The sequence below is a fragment of the Onychomys torridus genome, chromosome 7 (genome assembly GCF_903995425.1).
Source record: "Onychomys torridus chromosome 7, mOncTor1.1, whole genome shotgun sequence".
Lineage (NCBI taxonomy): Eukaryota > Metazoa > Chordata > Mammalia > Rodentia > Cricetidae > Onychomys > Onychomys torridus.
The window spans coordinates 59,548,750-59,564,539 of record NC_050449.1 but is presented as its reverse complement, the minus strand read 5'-3'; the positions used below and the strand labels follow the sequence as shown (position 1 = coordinate 59,564,539).

The window sequence follows — 15,790 nt, the reverse complement described above, 5'->3', positions numbered from 1 at the left end:
GGGAGGCATCCAGGCTGTGGGACTAGGACCTGTCCTTAGTGCATGAGCTGGCTGTTTGGAACCTTGGGCTTACACAGGGACACTTTGCTCAGCCTAGAAAGAGGGGACTGGACCAGCCTGTACTGATTCCATCAGGTTTAAATGAATCCCCAGGGGAGTCTTGGCCCTGGAGGAGATGGGAATGGAGGGGAGGGGATGGGGGGAAGGTGGGGGCAGGGGCGGGAGCGGGGAGGACAGGGGAACCCATGGCTGATGTGTAAAATTAAAACACAAATATAATTAAAAAAAAAAAAAGAAAAAGAAAAAGACTTGTCCCATCACACTGAGCTCTAAACATAGATGAATCTTCCTTTTTTTGTGGCTATGCCAGACCCTGAACCCATGGCTTTGTATGTGCCAGGCAAATATTCTAGCCCTGCATTGTATCTTTAAGGTATCTTACACAACTTTCAAATCAACCTGGGTATGACTGAAACTGTGCAGGATGCAGTTTATAGCAATTCAGCTGAAAAGGCAAATCATCACCCTTAGCACCAAGCAAAGAGTACAACTGGCCTAAGCTCTAGATTCAACTGCAGAGAGGACTCCAAGTATACCATGTGGTACATCTGCATGTCCAGCAGTCCTTTGGACCGTAGATCCTAACTCATAGCCAGTGATCAGGTCTCCTAAAAACCAGAGTATCTCCTCAGGCCCAGATTCTTTTTTCTTTTTTGGAGACAGAGTCTTATTATCCAGCCAGGGCTAGCCTGGAACTCCCTATGTAGACCGAACTGGCCTCGAACTCACAGAGATCAGTCTGCTTCTACCCAATGCTGAGGTTAAAGGTCTGCGATACCACAGTTGGTGGATCAGGCCCAGGTTCTTTAGTCTATATGCCTCATCTCAATGCTTTTTCACATGCTGTGACAGTTGCTCCAATGTCATACTAAACTAGCTGTTTTTCTTAACTCCACATAAACAACTAACACAGAGAAGAGGGAGAATCTGGGTTTTAACATTAGCTATGAGGAAGGGTTATGATTAAAACGACTAAAACCTAACACATACCTGATTTCGAAGAGGCTGTTGTGATGGCCGATCCCTGTGCGCGTGGCTTTCTCGAGTTATTGCGGATGCGCCAGAATCGACATGAACTGATCCTACTGGAGTAGGCTAGAATAATGAAAGTAAATGTCAAATGGGAACCCTGGCATGGTGTGGCACACACCTTTTATCCCAGAGTCAGAGTTGGGTGGATCTCTGTGAGTCTGAGGCTAGCTTGGTGAGTTCCAGGACAGTCAAAGCTACACAATAAGACCCTGTTTCAAAAACTTCCACCCAAATGGCCAAATGGGGAAAACAAGTTTAATGTAATAGCTCTGCAAAGGGCAGCAGCATGTTAATTCTTACAGAGCAGGAATCTGACTTTTCTTTTCTAAAAAAAATTTAAATTTATGTTTATGTGTATGGGTGTTATATGTATGTATGTCTGTGCACCACATACATACATGCAGTGTTCAAGGAGGCCAGAAGAGGGTGTTGGATTCCCTAGGACTGGAGTTACAGATAGTTGTGAGCTGCCACATGGGTGCTGGGAATTGAACCCAGGTCGTTTGGAAGAGCAGCCAGTGCTCTTAATTGCTAAGCCATCTTTCCAGCCCACTGTTGTTTTTCTTTCAAATCATTTTGTTTTCCCGAATTTGGTCATTTGCAGAAGGGAAGGTAGTCTGGTCCTAAATAATCCATTTGAGAGCAGGCTACCTTAGGAAGTAGAATAACTGTTTTGCAGCATTATCTGTTAGCACAGTCTCTGATACTGTAGAATCCAAGTTTCCTAAGGTGCTGAATATATATATATATATATATATATATATATATATATATATATATATATATATATTCCTACAGAAGTCAAGTTCCTCTATAGCACAGACAAAACTAAACTGTGAATCAGTTAAAAGAAATGTGTAAAAATTGGCTTAAATTCTAGTATCTTGGGGTTGGGGAGATGGCTCAGTGGTTAAGAGCACTGACTGCTCCTCCAGAGGTCCTGAGTTCAATTCCCAGCACCCACATGGCAGCTCACAACTGTCTGTAATTCCATTTCCAGGGGACCTGACCTATAGCAATAAAAAATTCTAGTATCTCAGGAGATACATTATAATCTTTGAGGATCTTTTTTTTTTTTTTTTAATGTGTATAAGGGTTTGCCTAACTAAGTGTATGAACACCACATGTGTCTGGTACTCACAGAGCAGAAGAAGGCAGGGCACTGAATCCCCTTGAACTGGAGTTACAGATGTTTGTCAGGCACCATGTAAATTCAGGGAACTGAACCTGGGTCCTTTGTAAGAAGAGTAGCAAGTGCTCTTACCTGCTGAGCCATCTCTTCAGCCCCCACAAGTCATCATCCAAAAACCATATAACTCATTAATAGTTCTAATGACAGCAACCTACAGTGTTACTTGGAAAAGGCTGGTAAATGCAAGCAATTTCCCCTCAAAGATATAAACAGAAGGACTGGCAAGTAAAAAGATGGGGCGATACCGACCTGAGAATTTTTTTTTTTTTGGTTCTTCAAGACGGGGTTTCTCTGTGTGACAGCCCAGGCTGTCCTGGAACTCACTATGTAGACCAGGCTGGCCTCAAAATCACAGAGATCTGCTGCCTCCACCTCCTGAGAGCTGGGACTAAAGACGTGCACTATCATCACCACCCAGCAAGATTTTTTTTAAAAGGATACTTACAATAGGCCTTCCAACCCAATCATAGGCATAGTCAAAGGTGTAGCCTTTCCGTTCAAACAAATCTGTGAAGAGGGTCCGTAAATACTCATAATCAGGCTTTTCAAAGAAGTCTAATCGCCTGACATACCGAAGGTAGGTTGCCATCTCCTCTGTTAAGAAAAAGGTAAAAAGCCATGCCTGTTAGCTGAATGCCCCAGATGTTATCTCTGAGCCACACAAGAGATATATGTACAGATTACTTGACACTAATGTTTTCTTTAAGGACCGAATAAAAGTGATACCTTCCTTGGGCAGAATAAGAAGAAGAAAAAATGTAAATGATCTGGCCAACACCTGTTGGTGTTTATAGATACTATGATATAACCTACTTCAAAGTGTTAGTCATACTGTCTCTATTATCCTTTTAGCATCCTACCTGGAAAGTTCTCACAGAGAGCTTCGATGGGAGTATTCCTTTTGGTATCACCAATTTTTTGATATCTCTCTTTTAATGTATCAGCCTGTAGACAGTAAAGAAAGAAAATTATCTGGAAAAACATACTAAGTAAGTTTAAATATGTTCTCAGACACTGGGGTTATAATTTTCAAGACTTTACTTTCAATTATTTGTGTATCTATATTTAGACTATGTGCTCAAGGAGGCCACAAACAACACTAGTTCCCTGAAGTTGGAGTCACAGGTGCTGTGAGCTAACTGATGTGGATGCTAGGAAATGAACTTGAGTGCTCCACAAGAGCAGTACATGCTCTTAAACCACCACTGAAGCATCTCTCTAGCCACCATAATAGTTATTTTAAAACTGGCAGGAATTGTTAGTGGATCTCACTTTTTTTCTCTTTAACAAGTAAGAATGTATAGACATTCTGTATTTAGATATACATAAACTTCTGCTATGTTCTAGAAAGTTTCACTTGAAAATATGTTTAGTACTCTCAGATGAGAAGAACAGAGAGGAGAAGAAAATAAAAATGTTATGCAGCAGTATTTTAAAGATTACAACAGGGTTGGGGATTTAGCTCAGTGGTAGAGCGCTTGCCTAGCAATCGCAAGGCCCTGGGTTCGGTCCTCAGCTCTGGAAAAAAAACAAACAAACAAATAAATAAATAAATAAAACTTAAAAGAAAAAAAGATTACAACAGCTTAGAAGACTCTCCTGGCCACTGAGAGAAGCCAATAGTGACTCAGCCTTCTCCCTCTATGATCATCAGATCCATTTTCTACTAGATGCATATACTAGTATTTGGTTGACATCTAAAGAAAGAACATGTTTTCTCAGATGAAATCTCACACAATTCTGTCAACTTTTCTGCAGTTAATTTATTTTTCTATTTCAAAGGAGAGAAAACCACACACATATATATATTGTCAGAAGGACAAGAAGTGAAAAAATCCTTTAAATAAAGGTAACCAGGGTTGAGGATATAGCTTAGTGACAGGGGAAACCAACCAACAAACAAAACCTTTCCAGACACAAAAGTTATCTGCAGAATAGGCATGGCTAACAAATAAGTGTGTATCAGTGTGTCAAAGTAATCCAAAATGTGGCATACTCAGGACTACACACACACACACACACACACACACACACACACACAGCTTTTGGACCTTGGACTCTTCATTAGGCTCCAGTCAGCCTACTTCATCCAGATTTAAGTAATATCAAGGAAAGTAAATTGGAGAGATTCTAAAATCCATTACTACTGCTAAAATGGGGTTACATGGTCCACAAGAGTTCCAAGCAAGTTTACAAGGCTGTATACTAATGAACTGTTTGGCTACATGATCAGTAAGCAGTATGTGTAGCTATCTGAAAAAACTCAATATCAATGAGAAGACATTCATGACTTGAGGATTATGGATGAGAGGTGTCAGGAGAGAAAATTAAGAATTTTTTTTTTTTTTAAAGAGAATAGAGCTTTGGCTGTAGCTCAGAGAAAGAACACTTGCCTAGCATGTACAAGGCCCTGTGTTCAATCAGAGAAAATGTCCTAGACAGCATAGGAAAATGAATTATTATGCTTACTTGGAGGAAGGTGTAGGAATACCTCAAATTATGTAAAGGACTTTGGGAAAACTTATTTCAGCCATGCAGTAGTGGCACATGCCTTTAATCCCAGCAACGGGGAGGCAGAGGCAGAGGCAGGCAGATCTCTGTGAGTTTGAGGCCAGACTGGTCTACAGAGTGAGATCTAGGACAGGCTCCAAAACTACACAGAGAAACCCTGTCTTGAGGCAAAAAGAAGTGACTAAAACTATATTTTTGCAAGACGTGGCTATTATTTACTTATTTACTAATGTATTTGAACAACAATGTTAAGCCTAAATCTTTTCCTGCTATTTTAGTTGAGTCCTTTGTCTATGGAGGATGAATAAATATTTTCCGGTTCACCTTAGGAGCTTGGAAAACCATGATGGCTTTTTTGGTAAATGTGTGGCAGCTGCTGTCATCAATTTGTTCTAGAACTCCCGATACTCCTCTGGCGACATAATGATAGTGGGGGAGGGACACCAACATGCAGAGAAAAGCAGCATGGGCAAGGCGGGAGGGAATGAGGGGAAGGATTATGGAAAACCCAAACACAAAGAGGCAGGATTAAGACAGAAAGGTGAGGAAGCCAAATGTGAACAGACTGGAGCTCCCAAAGCCCAGGTGAACACTTACAGTGTGACTAATGTCACTAATCCCTGCCTCTCATCTGGAAAGCCAACCTTCCCCTTTGTGCTTTTTAGAGACACCTAGCTAGCAGCCCTTTCATTATGAATTGAGCAGAGAGACAAAGCACTTTCAAGGATACCTTGAGTCCTTGCCAGGGTAGGCTGCCTCGGAGGAAGTACATGAACATATGGCCCAGGGCTTCCAAATCATCTCGTCGGCTTTGCTCTAACAGGAAAGACAGATCACACATTATGTTTGCAGTTATTACAGCAGAAAGAGCTTTAAAACCAATAATCCCCACAAGCCCTTCTGCTTGGGAAAGACTGTGCTTACTAATCTTTGTATACCTAAACCAGGAATAATATTTTAGGTCAAAACTGAAAAACAGTAGGTGACCTTCCTTGTTGTTAACAAGTAAATAGCAAGTGAAGAGCAAATTCTAAATTAAGACCAAGGCCTAATGCTAGACAGTGGGCAAACCATTCCTTACTCAGCACTGTTACCTGTCTGAACCTGACTTGTAGCGTATGAGCTGCAGTTACCCTTTGGCTACCATAAAGGAAAGTGAGCAGCAGACTGGGCAGCTGAAGCTACTTTCAGACAGTCCCCATTGTCTAGGCCTGCAAAGATACAAGCTGCAGAATGCCTAGCATACATGTTTAGCACCCCCTGCCTCCACTCCCAGACGGGTTTCTCTGTGTGATATCCCTGGCTGTCCTGGATCTCACTCTGTAGACCAGGCTGGTCTACAGAGTGAGATCCAGGACACGCACCAAAACTACACAGAGAAACCCTGACTCACCTTCCTCCTAAATAAATAAATAAATAAATAAACAAACAAACAAATAAATAAATACAGTTCGGTTTCAAGTCAGCAGAGAACAATCACTTCTTGGTTTCCATTTGTTCCATGTAACCCATAACCACTTAAAAAACCCCAGCAAGTTTAGTACTAAGGTGACTTCTGTGGATATACAAAACAAGTTACTATCCTTGGAACTTGACTAAAACAAGTGGTTAGTTTTTGCTCTCCTTTAAAATGGGAAGATAAATTACTAACTGCAGAAAAGTTCACAGAAATTTATTTCATCTGAAAAAGCATCTTTGGATGTTAACTGAATACTAGTATATGCATCTACTTTGAATTTACCAGTTATGGCTCATCACAGACATCTTATTATATTTACTGTTCTTGTTTTACTCTAGGATATTGTGTTCGTGTTCTGACAAAGCCTGCATGGAGATCAGAGGGCAGAGCTAGCCACTAGTTAACCAGAGGCCAAGCAGGGGTGGTACACACCTTTAATCCTAGCACTTGGGAGGAGGAATCAGGAAGATCAGAAGTTCAAGGCCACCCTGGGCTACACAAGATTGATCCAGTCTAAAAGAGAAACAGAGCAAGGAGGTAGTGGTGCCTGCCTTTGATCTTAGCACATGGGATGCTCAAGTCTTTGATCCCTGCACTTGGGAGGCTCATGCCTTTAATCCCAGCATTAGGGAAGTAGAGACAGGATTGCCCCATTCAGTCTGAGGATTAGTTGAGGTAAGAACTCTCAAGTAGGGGTTGGGGATTTGGCTCAGTGGTAGAGTGCATGCCTAGCAAGTACAAGGCCCTGGGTTCGGCCCTCATCTGGGGGGGGGTGCAGGGGAGGAAGAACTCTCAAGTAGCTGCTGCTCTGCTTTCCTTGATCTTTCACACTAATATCTGACTCTGGGTTTTTACTAATGAGGTTGGAGCTTCAAGCTAAGGTGTCATCTAGCACACGGTGGCTGAGGATGATCCTCCTGCCTCTACTTTCCAAGTGCTAAAATTACAGGCATAACTTATGTGTTTACTTTTTGTTTTAGCTGAGTTTAGAGCTTCACCAAAAGAGATTACAGCTGAGCTTGGTGGTGCACATCTTTGGCCCTAGTACTGAAGAGGCAGAGAGGCAGAGGCAGATGGTCTCTGTGAGTTCAAGGCTAGCTTGGGATACATGAGACTCTGACTCAAAAAGGTAGGAAAAAGTGCATGGGGAAACTAAGAGACTACTTTCAACTTGTTTTCCTTTTCTTTTTTTTTGTTTTTGTTTTTTTCCTTTTTCTGGAGCTGAGGACCGAACCCAGGGCCTTCACCACTAAATCTCCAACCCCTTGTTTTACTTTTTAAGACAGGCTGGCCTAAAACTCACAGTCCTAATACCTCACTCAGCCTCTCAAGTGTTGGGATTATAGGAATGCACCACAAAACTTTTGCTAAGTACTGCCTTCAACTTGATTCTGATTTTTTGAGCAGAAAGTATAATCTAAGATTGTCATCTAGGCTGGGAAAAATTATAGACTAAAATTACAACACAACATGCATAACTGCTGCCTCAAATTATGTGAAACTTGTACAAAAAGGAATGAGTAGTGCTATTGTAAGACTGGTCAAAATCTCATGGCTAGAGGAAACAGGCCTAAGTGGGAAACCTACTACTGCTGTTTTGCTAAAGACATATCAAACTGCCTTCTAAATATTTATGTCTATATTCATATATTAATGCTGCTCTCAAATTTGGCCAGAGAAGTTTCTGAGAGACTTATAATTTTCAAAGTTCTGAGAATAAGTGAGCACTGAGTCCCCCTTATTGGGACATCTCTACCTCCAGCAGGACTCAAGGACCACCAAGGAAGAAGGTGAGGAAAGAATGTAAGCATTGGAGGATGGGGAAAGACACTGTCGTTAAGATAGGAAATGGCCACTGCACTCAGGAACTCACAGCACTAGTTACCTGCACAGGATCAAGCATCAGTAATTCCATCCTGAGTGCGAGAGGTGTTGCTGAAGCTTAGCCATCAGTGACTGACGGCTGCTGGGGGAAGTGGGAGTCATTTGATCTCGGGATATGACTCATGCTCATGAAGGCAGCACTCACTGGACTTGTGGGTCATTTAAAAGAAAAGGAGGAGGAAGAGGAGGAGATGAAGGAGAGAGGAACATGTGCTGGAAGAGGTCCAGGAGGAGTTGGGAGGTGAATAATATAAGGACAGATTTTACATACACACACACACACACACACACACACACACACACACACACACACACGAATTGTTGAATAAATAGTTTAACAAAAATGAATAGTACTCTACAGGGTAGGTGAAAATATTTAAACTTAAAAATTTTTATTCTGGGGCTGGAGAGATGGCTCAGAGGTTAAGAGCACTGACTGCTCTTCCAGAGGTCCTAAGTTCAATTCCCAGCAACCACATGGTGGCTCACAACCATCTGTAATGAGATCTGGCGCCCTCTTTCTGTATACATAATAAATAAATAAATCTTAAAAAAGCTACAAAATTTTTGTTTGTTTGTTTGTTTGTTTGTTTGTTTGAGACAGGGTTTCCCTGTGTAGCTTTGCGCCTTTCCTGGAATTCACTTGGTAGCCCAGGCTGGCCTTGAACTCACAGAGATCCGCCTGCCTCTGCCTCCTGAGTGCTGGGATTAAAGGCGTGCGCCACCACCGCCCAGCCTAAAAATTTTTTTATTCTCTTTCACATGTACATATCTTACTACTACTTCATATCTGCCTTCCAAACACTCTTCCTACCCAATGCCTTCTAGGTCCTCTTCTTCAACTAAGAGTACCGCCTTCTAGAAAAGGCAACTTTGGGGCTGGAGAGATGGCTCAGAGGTTAAGGGCACTGCTTGCTCTTCCAAAGGTCCTGAGTTCAATTCCCAGCAACCACATAGTGGCTCACAGCCATCTGTAATGAGATCTGGTGCCCTCTTCTGGCCTGCAGGGATATGTGCATAAAGAAAAGAAAGAAAGAAAGAGAGAGAGAGAGAGGGAGGGAGGGAGGGAGAGAGAGAAAGAAAGAAAGAAAAGGCAACTTTGTAAATAGTACTGTGATGGAAGGATGATTTTCATTGATTTTTTTTTTCTTTTGTTTTTGAGAAAGATGTCTCACTTGGTACCCAGGATGGCCTGGAACTGACTATGAAGCTCAGGAAATCCTTGAACTTTTGGTGATTTGACTGCCCCTTGCTTATAAAGAACTGAGATTACAGGAATGGGCTACTGAGCCTAAAAAGTCAGTTACTAATAGAAAAAGAAGACACCCATGACTGGAGCATAATTCTGTGCCTAGATTCAAAATCTCTAGGATTAAAAGAAAAAATGAGGTGGATGGCAGAGGGGTATGTGTGTGTGTGTGTGTGTGTGTGTGTGTGTCTTTAAAAGAATGAAATAAATCAGCAAGATCTCCAGACACTTTTGTTTACATGGGTTGTTTGAAATTTTCAATAAAACATTATACATGATTGAAAACAAGAAGTCAGACAAAAGTTTGTTAACAGAATATAAAAAATAAGGATAAAACCAGAGTATGTGAGGTGAGCAGATCAGTAAGGGAAAACACATCAAGGGAGATTCTCACAAAGTATCACACCTCTCCAACTTCATTTTATTATTATTTTTTCAAGATAGAGTTCTCTGTGTAGCCTTGGCTGTCCTGAAACTCACTTTGTAGACTAGGTTGGGCTTGAACTCACAGAGATCCATCCGCCTGCCTCTGCCTCCTGAAAGCTAGAATTAAAGGCGTGTGCCACCGCCCCCCCTGGCCACACCTCTCCATTTGTATACTGTTTCCTGTGTGCTATAGGAAGCCTCTTGATAAGAAAATCCACTAGGCACGTGCTTGAATTGTAGTTAAGTGAGCACTAGAGGGCGAGCTCTCCACAGGTTTAAAGATTTTTCAAATACCCACCCACCCATCCACCCAAGAAAACCCATAGCTTTCTAAGTCCAGAGAAGGATAAAAGCACAGCTGTGGAACAAGAACAGAAAAACCATGGTACCCTAAGTCAGGTGTGAAATCTAGGTCTGGGTTCACCATTTCTATTAATTCAGTCCAATGAAATGAAAACACAGCTAACTCACTCACCTACTTTGGGTCTCAGTTTCCTATATAAAAATAGTCATTTAGATCATTTGAAAAATAATTTTTGAGCTCTTAAATTTTTAAAATAATCAACGTTAAATCATTAGGTCTTAATTTTACTTTCCCCCAAGACAGTTTCTCTGTGTATCCCTGCCTGTCCTGGAACTCCATACTTGTTTGGACAGTCTGCACTTGTTTAATTCATTAATTCAACTTTTCACAGTGGGTATTTGTTTTTAAAGAAGTTTCCATACTAGGAAATAAACAAGACATAAACATTAAAAAAAAAAAAAAAAAAAAAGGCCCAGCCTTGGCAACCTGGTGTGGTAGCACTCATGTTTAATCCCAGTACCTGGGAGGCAGAGACAGATGGATTTCTGAGTTCCAGGACAGACAGGGATGCACACAGAAAAACCAAAAAAGGATACCAACATCTTTAACATGGTGCAGGCTCACTTTCAGCTTATAAGAAAGATGTGCTTTGCTTTACATGTACAACACCCCAATTTTAGACTAAACGTTCAAAGAAAAAGAGCAATGAATTAGCCCCCAGTGGTCTCACTTTAATTTTAACCATTAGGTAACACAAATGGGGCTGTCTCAATCAGTGTGAGGTGGCTCATCTGACGTAATGCCAGCTAGGAGGCCTTCCACTTTGTTCATTTCCATTACAAAATTATGAAAAGCAATCCTCTGAGTTTTTGACATTACATTTCCCAGAGTCTTTCTCCTTTATTACAACCTACAAAATATAACACATTTCAAAACCGGCAACATTAGAGCTCTGATGGAAACTTCTCTGATGTGACACCTGAGACAGTTTGTGAGTTTTGTTTGAGACAGGATCTCACTATGTAGCTCCAACTGGCCTCAAACTCAGAGAGAGCCATCTGCCTTTGCTTCCAGAGTGCTGAGATTATCGATGTACACTACCATATCCAATTTCAAGAATTCTTGCCAGGCATGGTGGTGGTACATGCCTTTAATTTCAGAAACTTGTGAGGCAGATATTCCTTTACACTGTGTGAACATGTCACTGAGATTTGTTTAATAAAGAAGCTGACTGGCCAATAGCTGAACCAGATAAGGTTAGGCAGGAGAGCCAAACAGAGAATGCTGGGAGAAGAAAGGGCAGAGTCTGGAGTCTCAGCAGATGCAGACAGAAGCAGGATAGGCATGCCAAACTGAGAAAAGTTACCAAGCAACATGGCAAATCGTAGATAAGAAATATGGGTTAATTTAAAATGTAAAAGATAGCTGTAACATACCTGAGCTGTTAGTCAAGCATTTATAATTAATACTGAATCTCTGTGTCAGTTATTTGGGACCGGCTGGTGGGAAAGAAAAGTCCGCCTGCAGGCAGAGAAACTCTGTCTCAAAAAAACAAACAAACAAAAAAACCAAAAACCAAAACACAACACACACACAGAGACAAAGAGACAGAGGGGGGGTTTGTTGTTTTTAAAACAGGGTTTCATTGGGTGTTAACAGCTTAGATGAAAGATTGTAAAACAACAGGGGGGGGGATTTAGCTCAAAGGTAGAGTGCTTGCCTAGCAAGTGCAAGGCCCGGGGTTTGATCCTCAGCTTCCCCCCCCCCAAAAACACCCAACCATCAGAAGTGAACTTCTGCCTTGGGGGGGGGGGAAGAAGAAGGAAGAGGAGGAGGAGAAGGAGGAGGAGGAGGAGGGGATCAAGATCACGATGAGGAAACCCACAGAGACAGATGACCAGTGCTACTTGGAGCTCACTGACTCTAGACTGACAGCTCGGGAGCCTACATGGAACTGAACTAGGCCCCCTGAATGTGGGTGACAGTTGTGTGGCTAGATCTGTTAGTGGGGTCCCTGGCGGCAGGGCCAGGACTATCCCAGGTGCATGAACTGACTTTTTGGAGCCCATTCCCTGTGGTGGGATACCTTGCTCAGCCTTGATACAATGGGGAGGGGCTAGGCTCTCCTTCAACTTGGTATGCCAGACTTCGTTGACTACCATGGGAAGCCTTACCACTCTGAGGAGTGGATGGGGATAGAGTGGGAGGGAGGTGAGGAGGCGGGAGAAGGAGAGGGAGGGGAAACTGGGGATGATATGTAAAATGAAAAAAAATTAATAAATAAATATACTAAAACAAAAATAAATAAATAAATAAACAAACAATTAAAAAACAAACAAACAAAAACAGGGTTTCTCTGTGTAGTTTTGGTGCCTGTCCTAAATCTCTCTGTAGACCAGGCTGGCCTCGAACTCACAGAGATCCGCCTGTCTCTGCCTCCCAAGTGCTAGGATTAAAGGTGTGTGCCACCACTACCCTGTGAGAGAATTCTTTACAAAATGGAGCGAACAAACAAAATGTTATGACATGTTAGATTTGACCTGAAGAACACTTGGGCCTCATGAAACCCCACACCAGAGATAATTCTAGTGACAATGGCAGCACATCAAGATGATGAAGTACTTTACTATCACACAGGGTAGATGTTCAAAACACCTTGTAGAATAATAAAAGATAACCACCACATGGAATGACCCACTGGGCTAAACATTCTATCCAAGTCACATTTTGCCTGACTGTATGTCTGTACCATGTGTGTTCCTGGTGCCAAAGAGGTCAGAACAGAGTACCAGATCTCACAGATGGTTGTGAGCTTTCAAGTGGGTGCTGGGAACTAAATCTAGTCCTCTGGAAGAGCAGCCAGTGCTCTTAACTGCTGAGCCATCTCTCCAGCCTCCGAATCCATGCTTCACTAACACAGACACAGCCTGATGTTCTCCTTTTGTCTGCTCATATACAGAGTTATACATGTGTAAATACAAGTCTCATTATTAAACCTACTCAAATACTACTATATTGTTGCAGTAACTCAAGCTCTTAAACTGCTGAGGAATGAAGCATCAGAAAACAGCTGAGGGTTGAAGAGAGGGCTCAGAGGTTAAGAGCACTGGCTGATCTTCCAGAGGTTCTGAGTTCAATTCCCAGCAACCACATGGTGGCTCACAACCACCTATAATGAGATCTGGTGCCCTTTTCTGGCCTGCAGGCATACACTCCAGCAGAATACTGTGTGCATAATAAATAATCTTTAAAAAAAAGAAAAGAAAAGAAAAGAAACACAGCTGAAAGAATTAAGTCTCCATCAGTATTAAGGTATTTGGGAACATTACTTACTTACCATTTCACTCTCTTAAGTACAAAAAACTCACTTACCTTGTGATGCAACAAATGGTACAAGTTGTAATGCACAATGTACTGCACAATAAAGTAATACCAGAAAGGAAAGTTGTTCACATGACCTGCCCCTCTAAACATACCTTTGCCCAGATGTGTGTTGATAGACATATATCGTGCCGTTCCAGTTAAGCTTTTGTGCTCTCTGTAAGGTATGTGTTTTTTGGTTTCAGGATCAATGTATTCCTTGGCCAGTCCAAAATCTATTATGTGTATTACATGCTCTTTCTTATTGCCTTGTCGACCAATCAAGAAGTTCTCTGGTTTGACATCTCGGTAAATAAGATTCTTTGAGTGTACATACTCCATTCGAGAAAGCTAAAAGAAAGAGAAAAAAAAAAAAAGAAATACCTTGAAATAAGCAAAAGGGGGGGGGGGGCAAAGATCCAAAATGCTTCCCTTTTTTTTCTTTTCTTTTTCTTTTTTTGAGATAGGTTCTCACTGTGCAGCTCTGGCTGGCCGGGCGGTGGTAGCGCACGCCTTTAATCCCAGCACTTGGGAGGCAGAGACAGACAGATCTCTGTGAGCTTGAAGCCAGCCTGGTCTACAGAGTGAGATCCAGGAAAGGCGCAAGGCTACAAAGAGAAACCCTGTCTTGAAAAACAAAACAAAACAAAACAAAACAAAAAAACAAGCTCTGGCTGTCCTGGAACTCACAGAGCTCTCTGACTGCTTCTGGGTTCAAAGGCATGTGCCACTATGCCTGGCCCAAAATATTTATTCTTAAAATCATGCTTGCTTGCTTATTTACTGATTGATTAATTAATCTATTTATTTATTTATTGACATGGTGTGGCAGCCAGATTATTTATTTATTTATCTACATTTTAAGTTTTTTTTTTTTTTAATTTGTATGTCTATGTGCCTTCCCGAGTTTACATGTACCAGGTGTGTGCATGTGCCCACAGAGCCAGAGGCTGTCATATTCCCTGGAACTGGAGTTACAGGCAGTGTTAGCAGTCTAATATGGGTGCTGGGAACCAAATTCAGGTTTTCTGCAAGAGCAGTAACTACTCTTAGCTGCTATCTCCAGCACACCCTATCCCTAGTACTTTTTGTTAAAATATGTAACAACTATTCAGATTAGGGGAAAAATGAGGCAGAACTTGGCTAAAATGGTAATACTTTACACACTGTGACTTGCAAACTTGCCCTCTGGGGCAGGAGCAGTTACCACTTCATCTCCTGCCCACACTTTCTGTCTTCAGTTGCTCAGGATTTTCTAATCCCAATCTCGGTATTGAAGAAATAAGAAAACAGAGGCTTAGTTAAATTAATGCTAGCCTGATATCAGCTAGCCAGCTGGCAGCAGGAGGAGGATGCACAGTCTTTACGCTATAGTGGTGACCAGAGCTTGAAATAAGTAACTGTACACTGTCTCAAATTTAATTAGATATGAACGTAGAAAGGGAGACTTAAGTATTTTGAATTTGGTCAGTTTTCAAGTGTTTCCAAATTGCTTTTGGATAATGGTGAGACCATCACTACTTCAAATGAATTAAGATATAGCTGAAGGTTGGAGTGGTGGTACACATCCACTTTAATACTCAGGAGGCTGAAGCAAGAAGATCTGAAGTTCAAAGCCAGTCTAAGCTGATGAGAACATCTCAACAAAACAAAACAAAAACCACCCAACATTTGAATTCTTCCCTTGAAGGTCTAAAAAAACATCTCAAAGAGACTGTTCTAATTGCTTAAGCTGGAGCTAGTATGTAATTTGGCTGCAAAGATGACTTCTGAATGAATGTTAGTGCAGGGGTAGTACCTTCAATTGTTTCTAGCTTTCAACAGAGAGGAGGAGGGCATGATAAAACCTTACAGCTATGTGCCTAAGACCCATAGAGAAAACGCTGAAGCAATTACTTGAATGTGCACAACTCCACCTATTCGTCCTCTTTCTCCCTATGTAAATTATATTCCTCCACTTCAGTTACAGAAAAGGTTCTGCTTCAAGGTGCAAATTCTTACAATAGAGCAAACTGCAGATGCATTGTGGCTTCTCTCAGTTAACCCTTTTGCAACCCTCTAAGCTGTGTAACCAAGAACTTACCTTAGTTGTTTAGCATATTACATACTGGCCAAGAGTCTTTGTGGCCAAATTATACATAGAAATCAAGCTAAGGCAGCAGCTGTAACAGTTCCTTCCTTTCAGAAGTCTGCTAGATTCTTCTAGAAGGCTATTAAAGCTGTAAAAACTAATTGGGATGTCACTACAGCTAATACATCAGCAAAAGGCCCATAAGGATATGGGCAAGGGATCTATTTATCTTGTGGAATAGC

At 41.6% G+C, this 15,790-nt stretch overlaps 1 protein-coding gene across 3 annotated transcripts in view; it reads right to left on the bottom strand.

Annotated features, from left to right (window-relative positions):
• Window positions 1-15,790, bottom strand: part of Csnk1g1 (casein kinase 1 gamma 1) — a 137,525-nt gene that overhangs the window by 30,696 nt on the left and 91,039 nt on the right. For all 3 annotated transcript variants that reach the window (XM_036192650.1, XM_036192652.1, XM_036192651.1), the window contains 5 exons: window positions 13,594-13,828; window positions 5,526-5,611; window positions 3,145-3,229; window positions 2,730-2,878; window positions 1,051-1,155 (listed from right to left, as the gene is read on the bottom strand). In XM_036192650.1, the coding sequence (XP_036048543.1) occupies window positions 1,051-1,155; window positions 2,730-2,878; window positions 3,145-3,229; window positions 5,526-5,611; window positions 13,594-13,828 (660 nt within the window). The remainder of the gene's footprint in view (window positions 1-1,050; window positions 1,156-2,729; window positions 2,879-3,144; window positions 3,230-5,525; window positions 5,612-13,593; window positions 13,829-15,790) is intronic.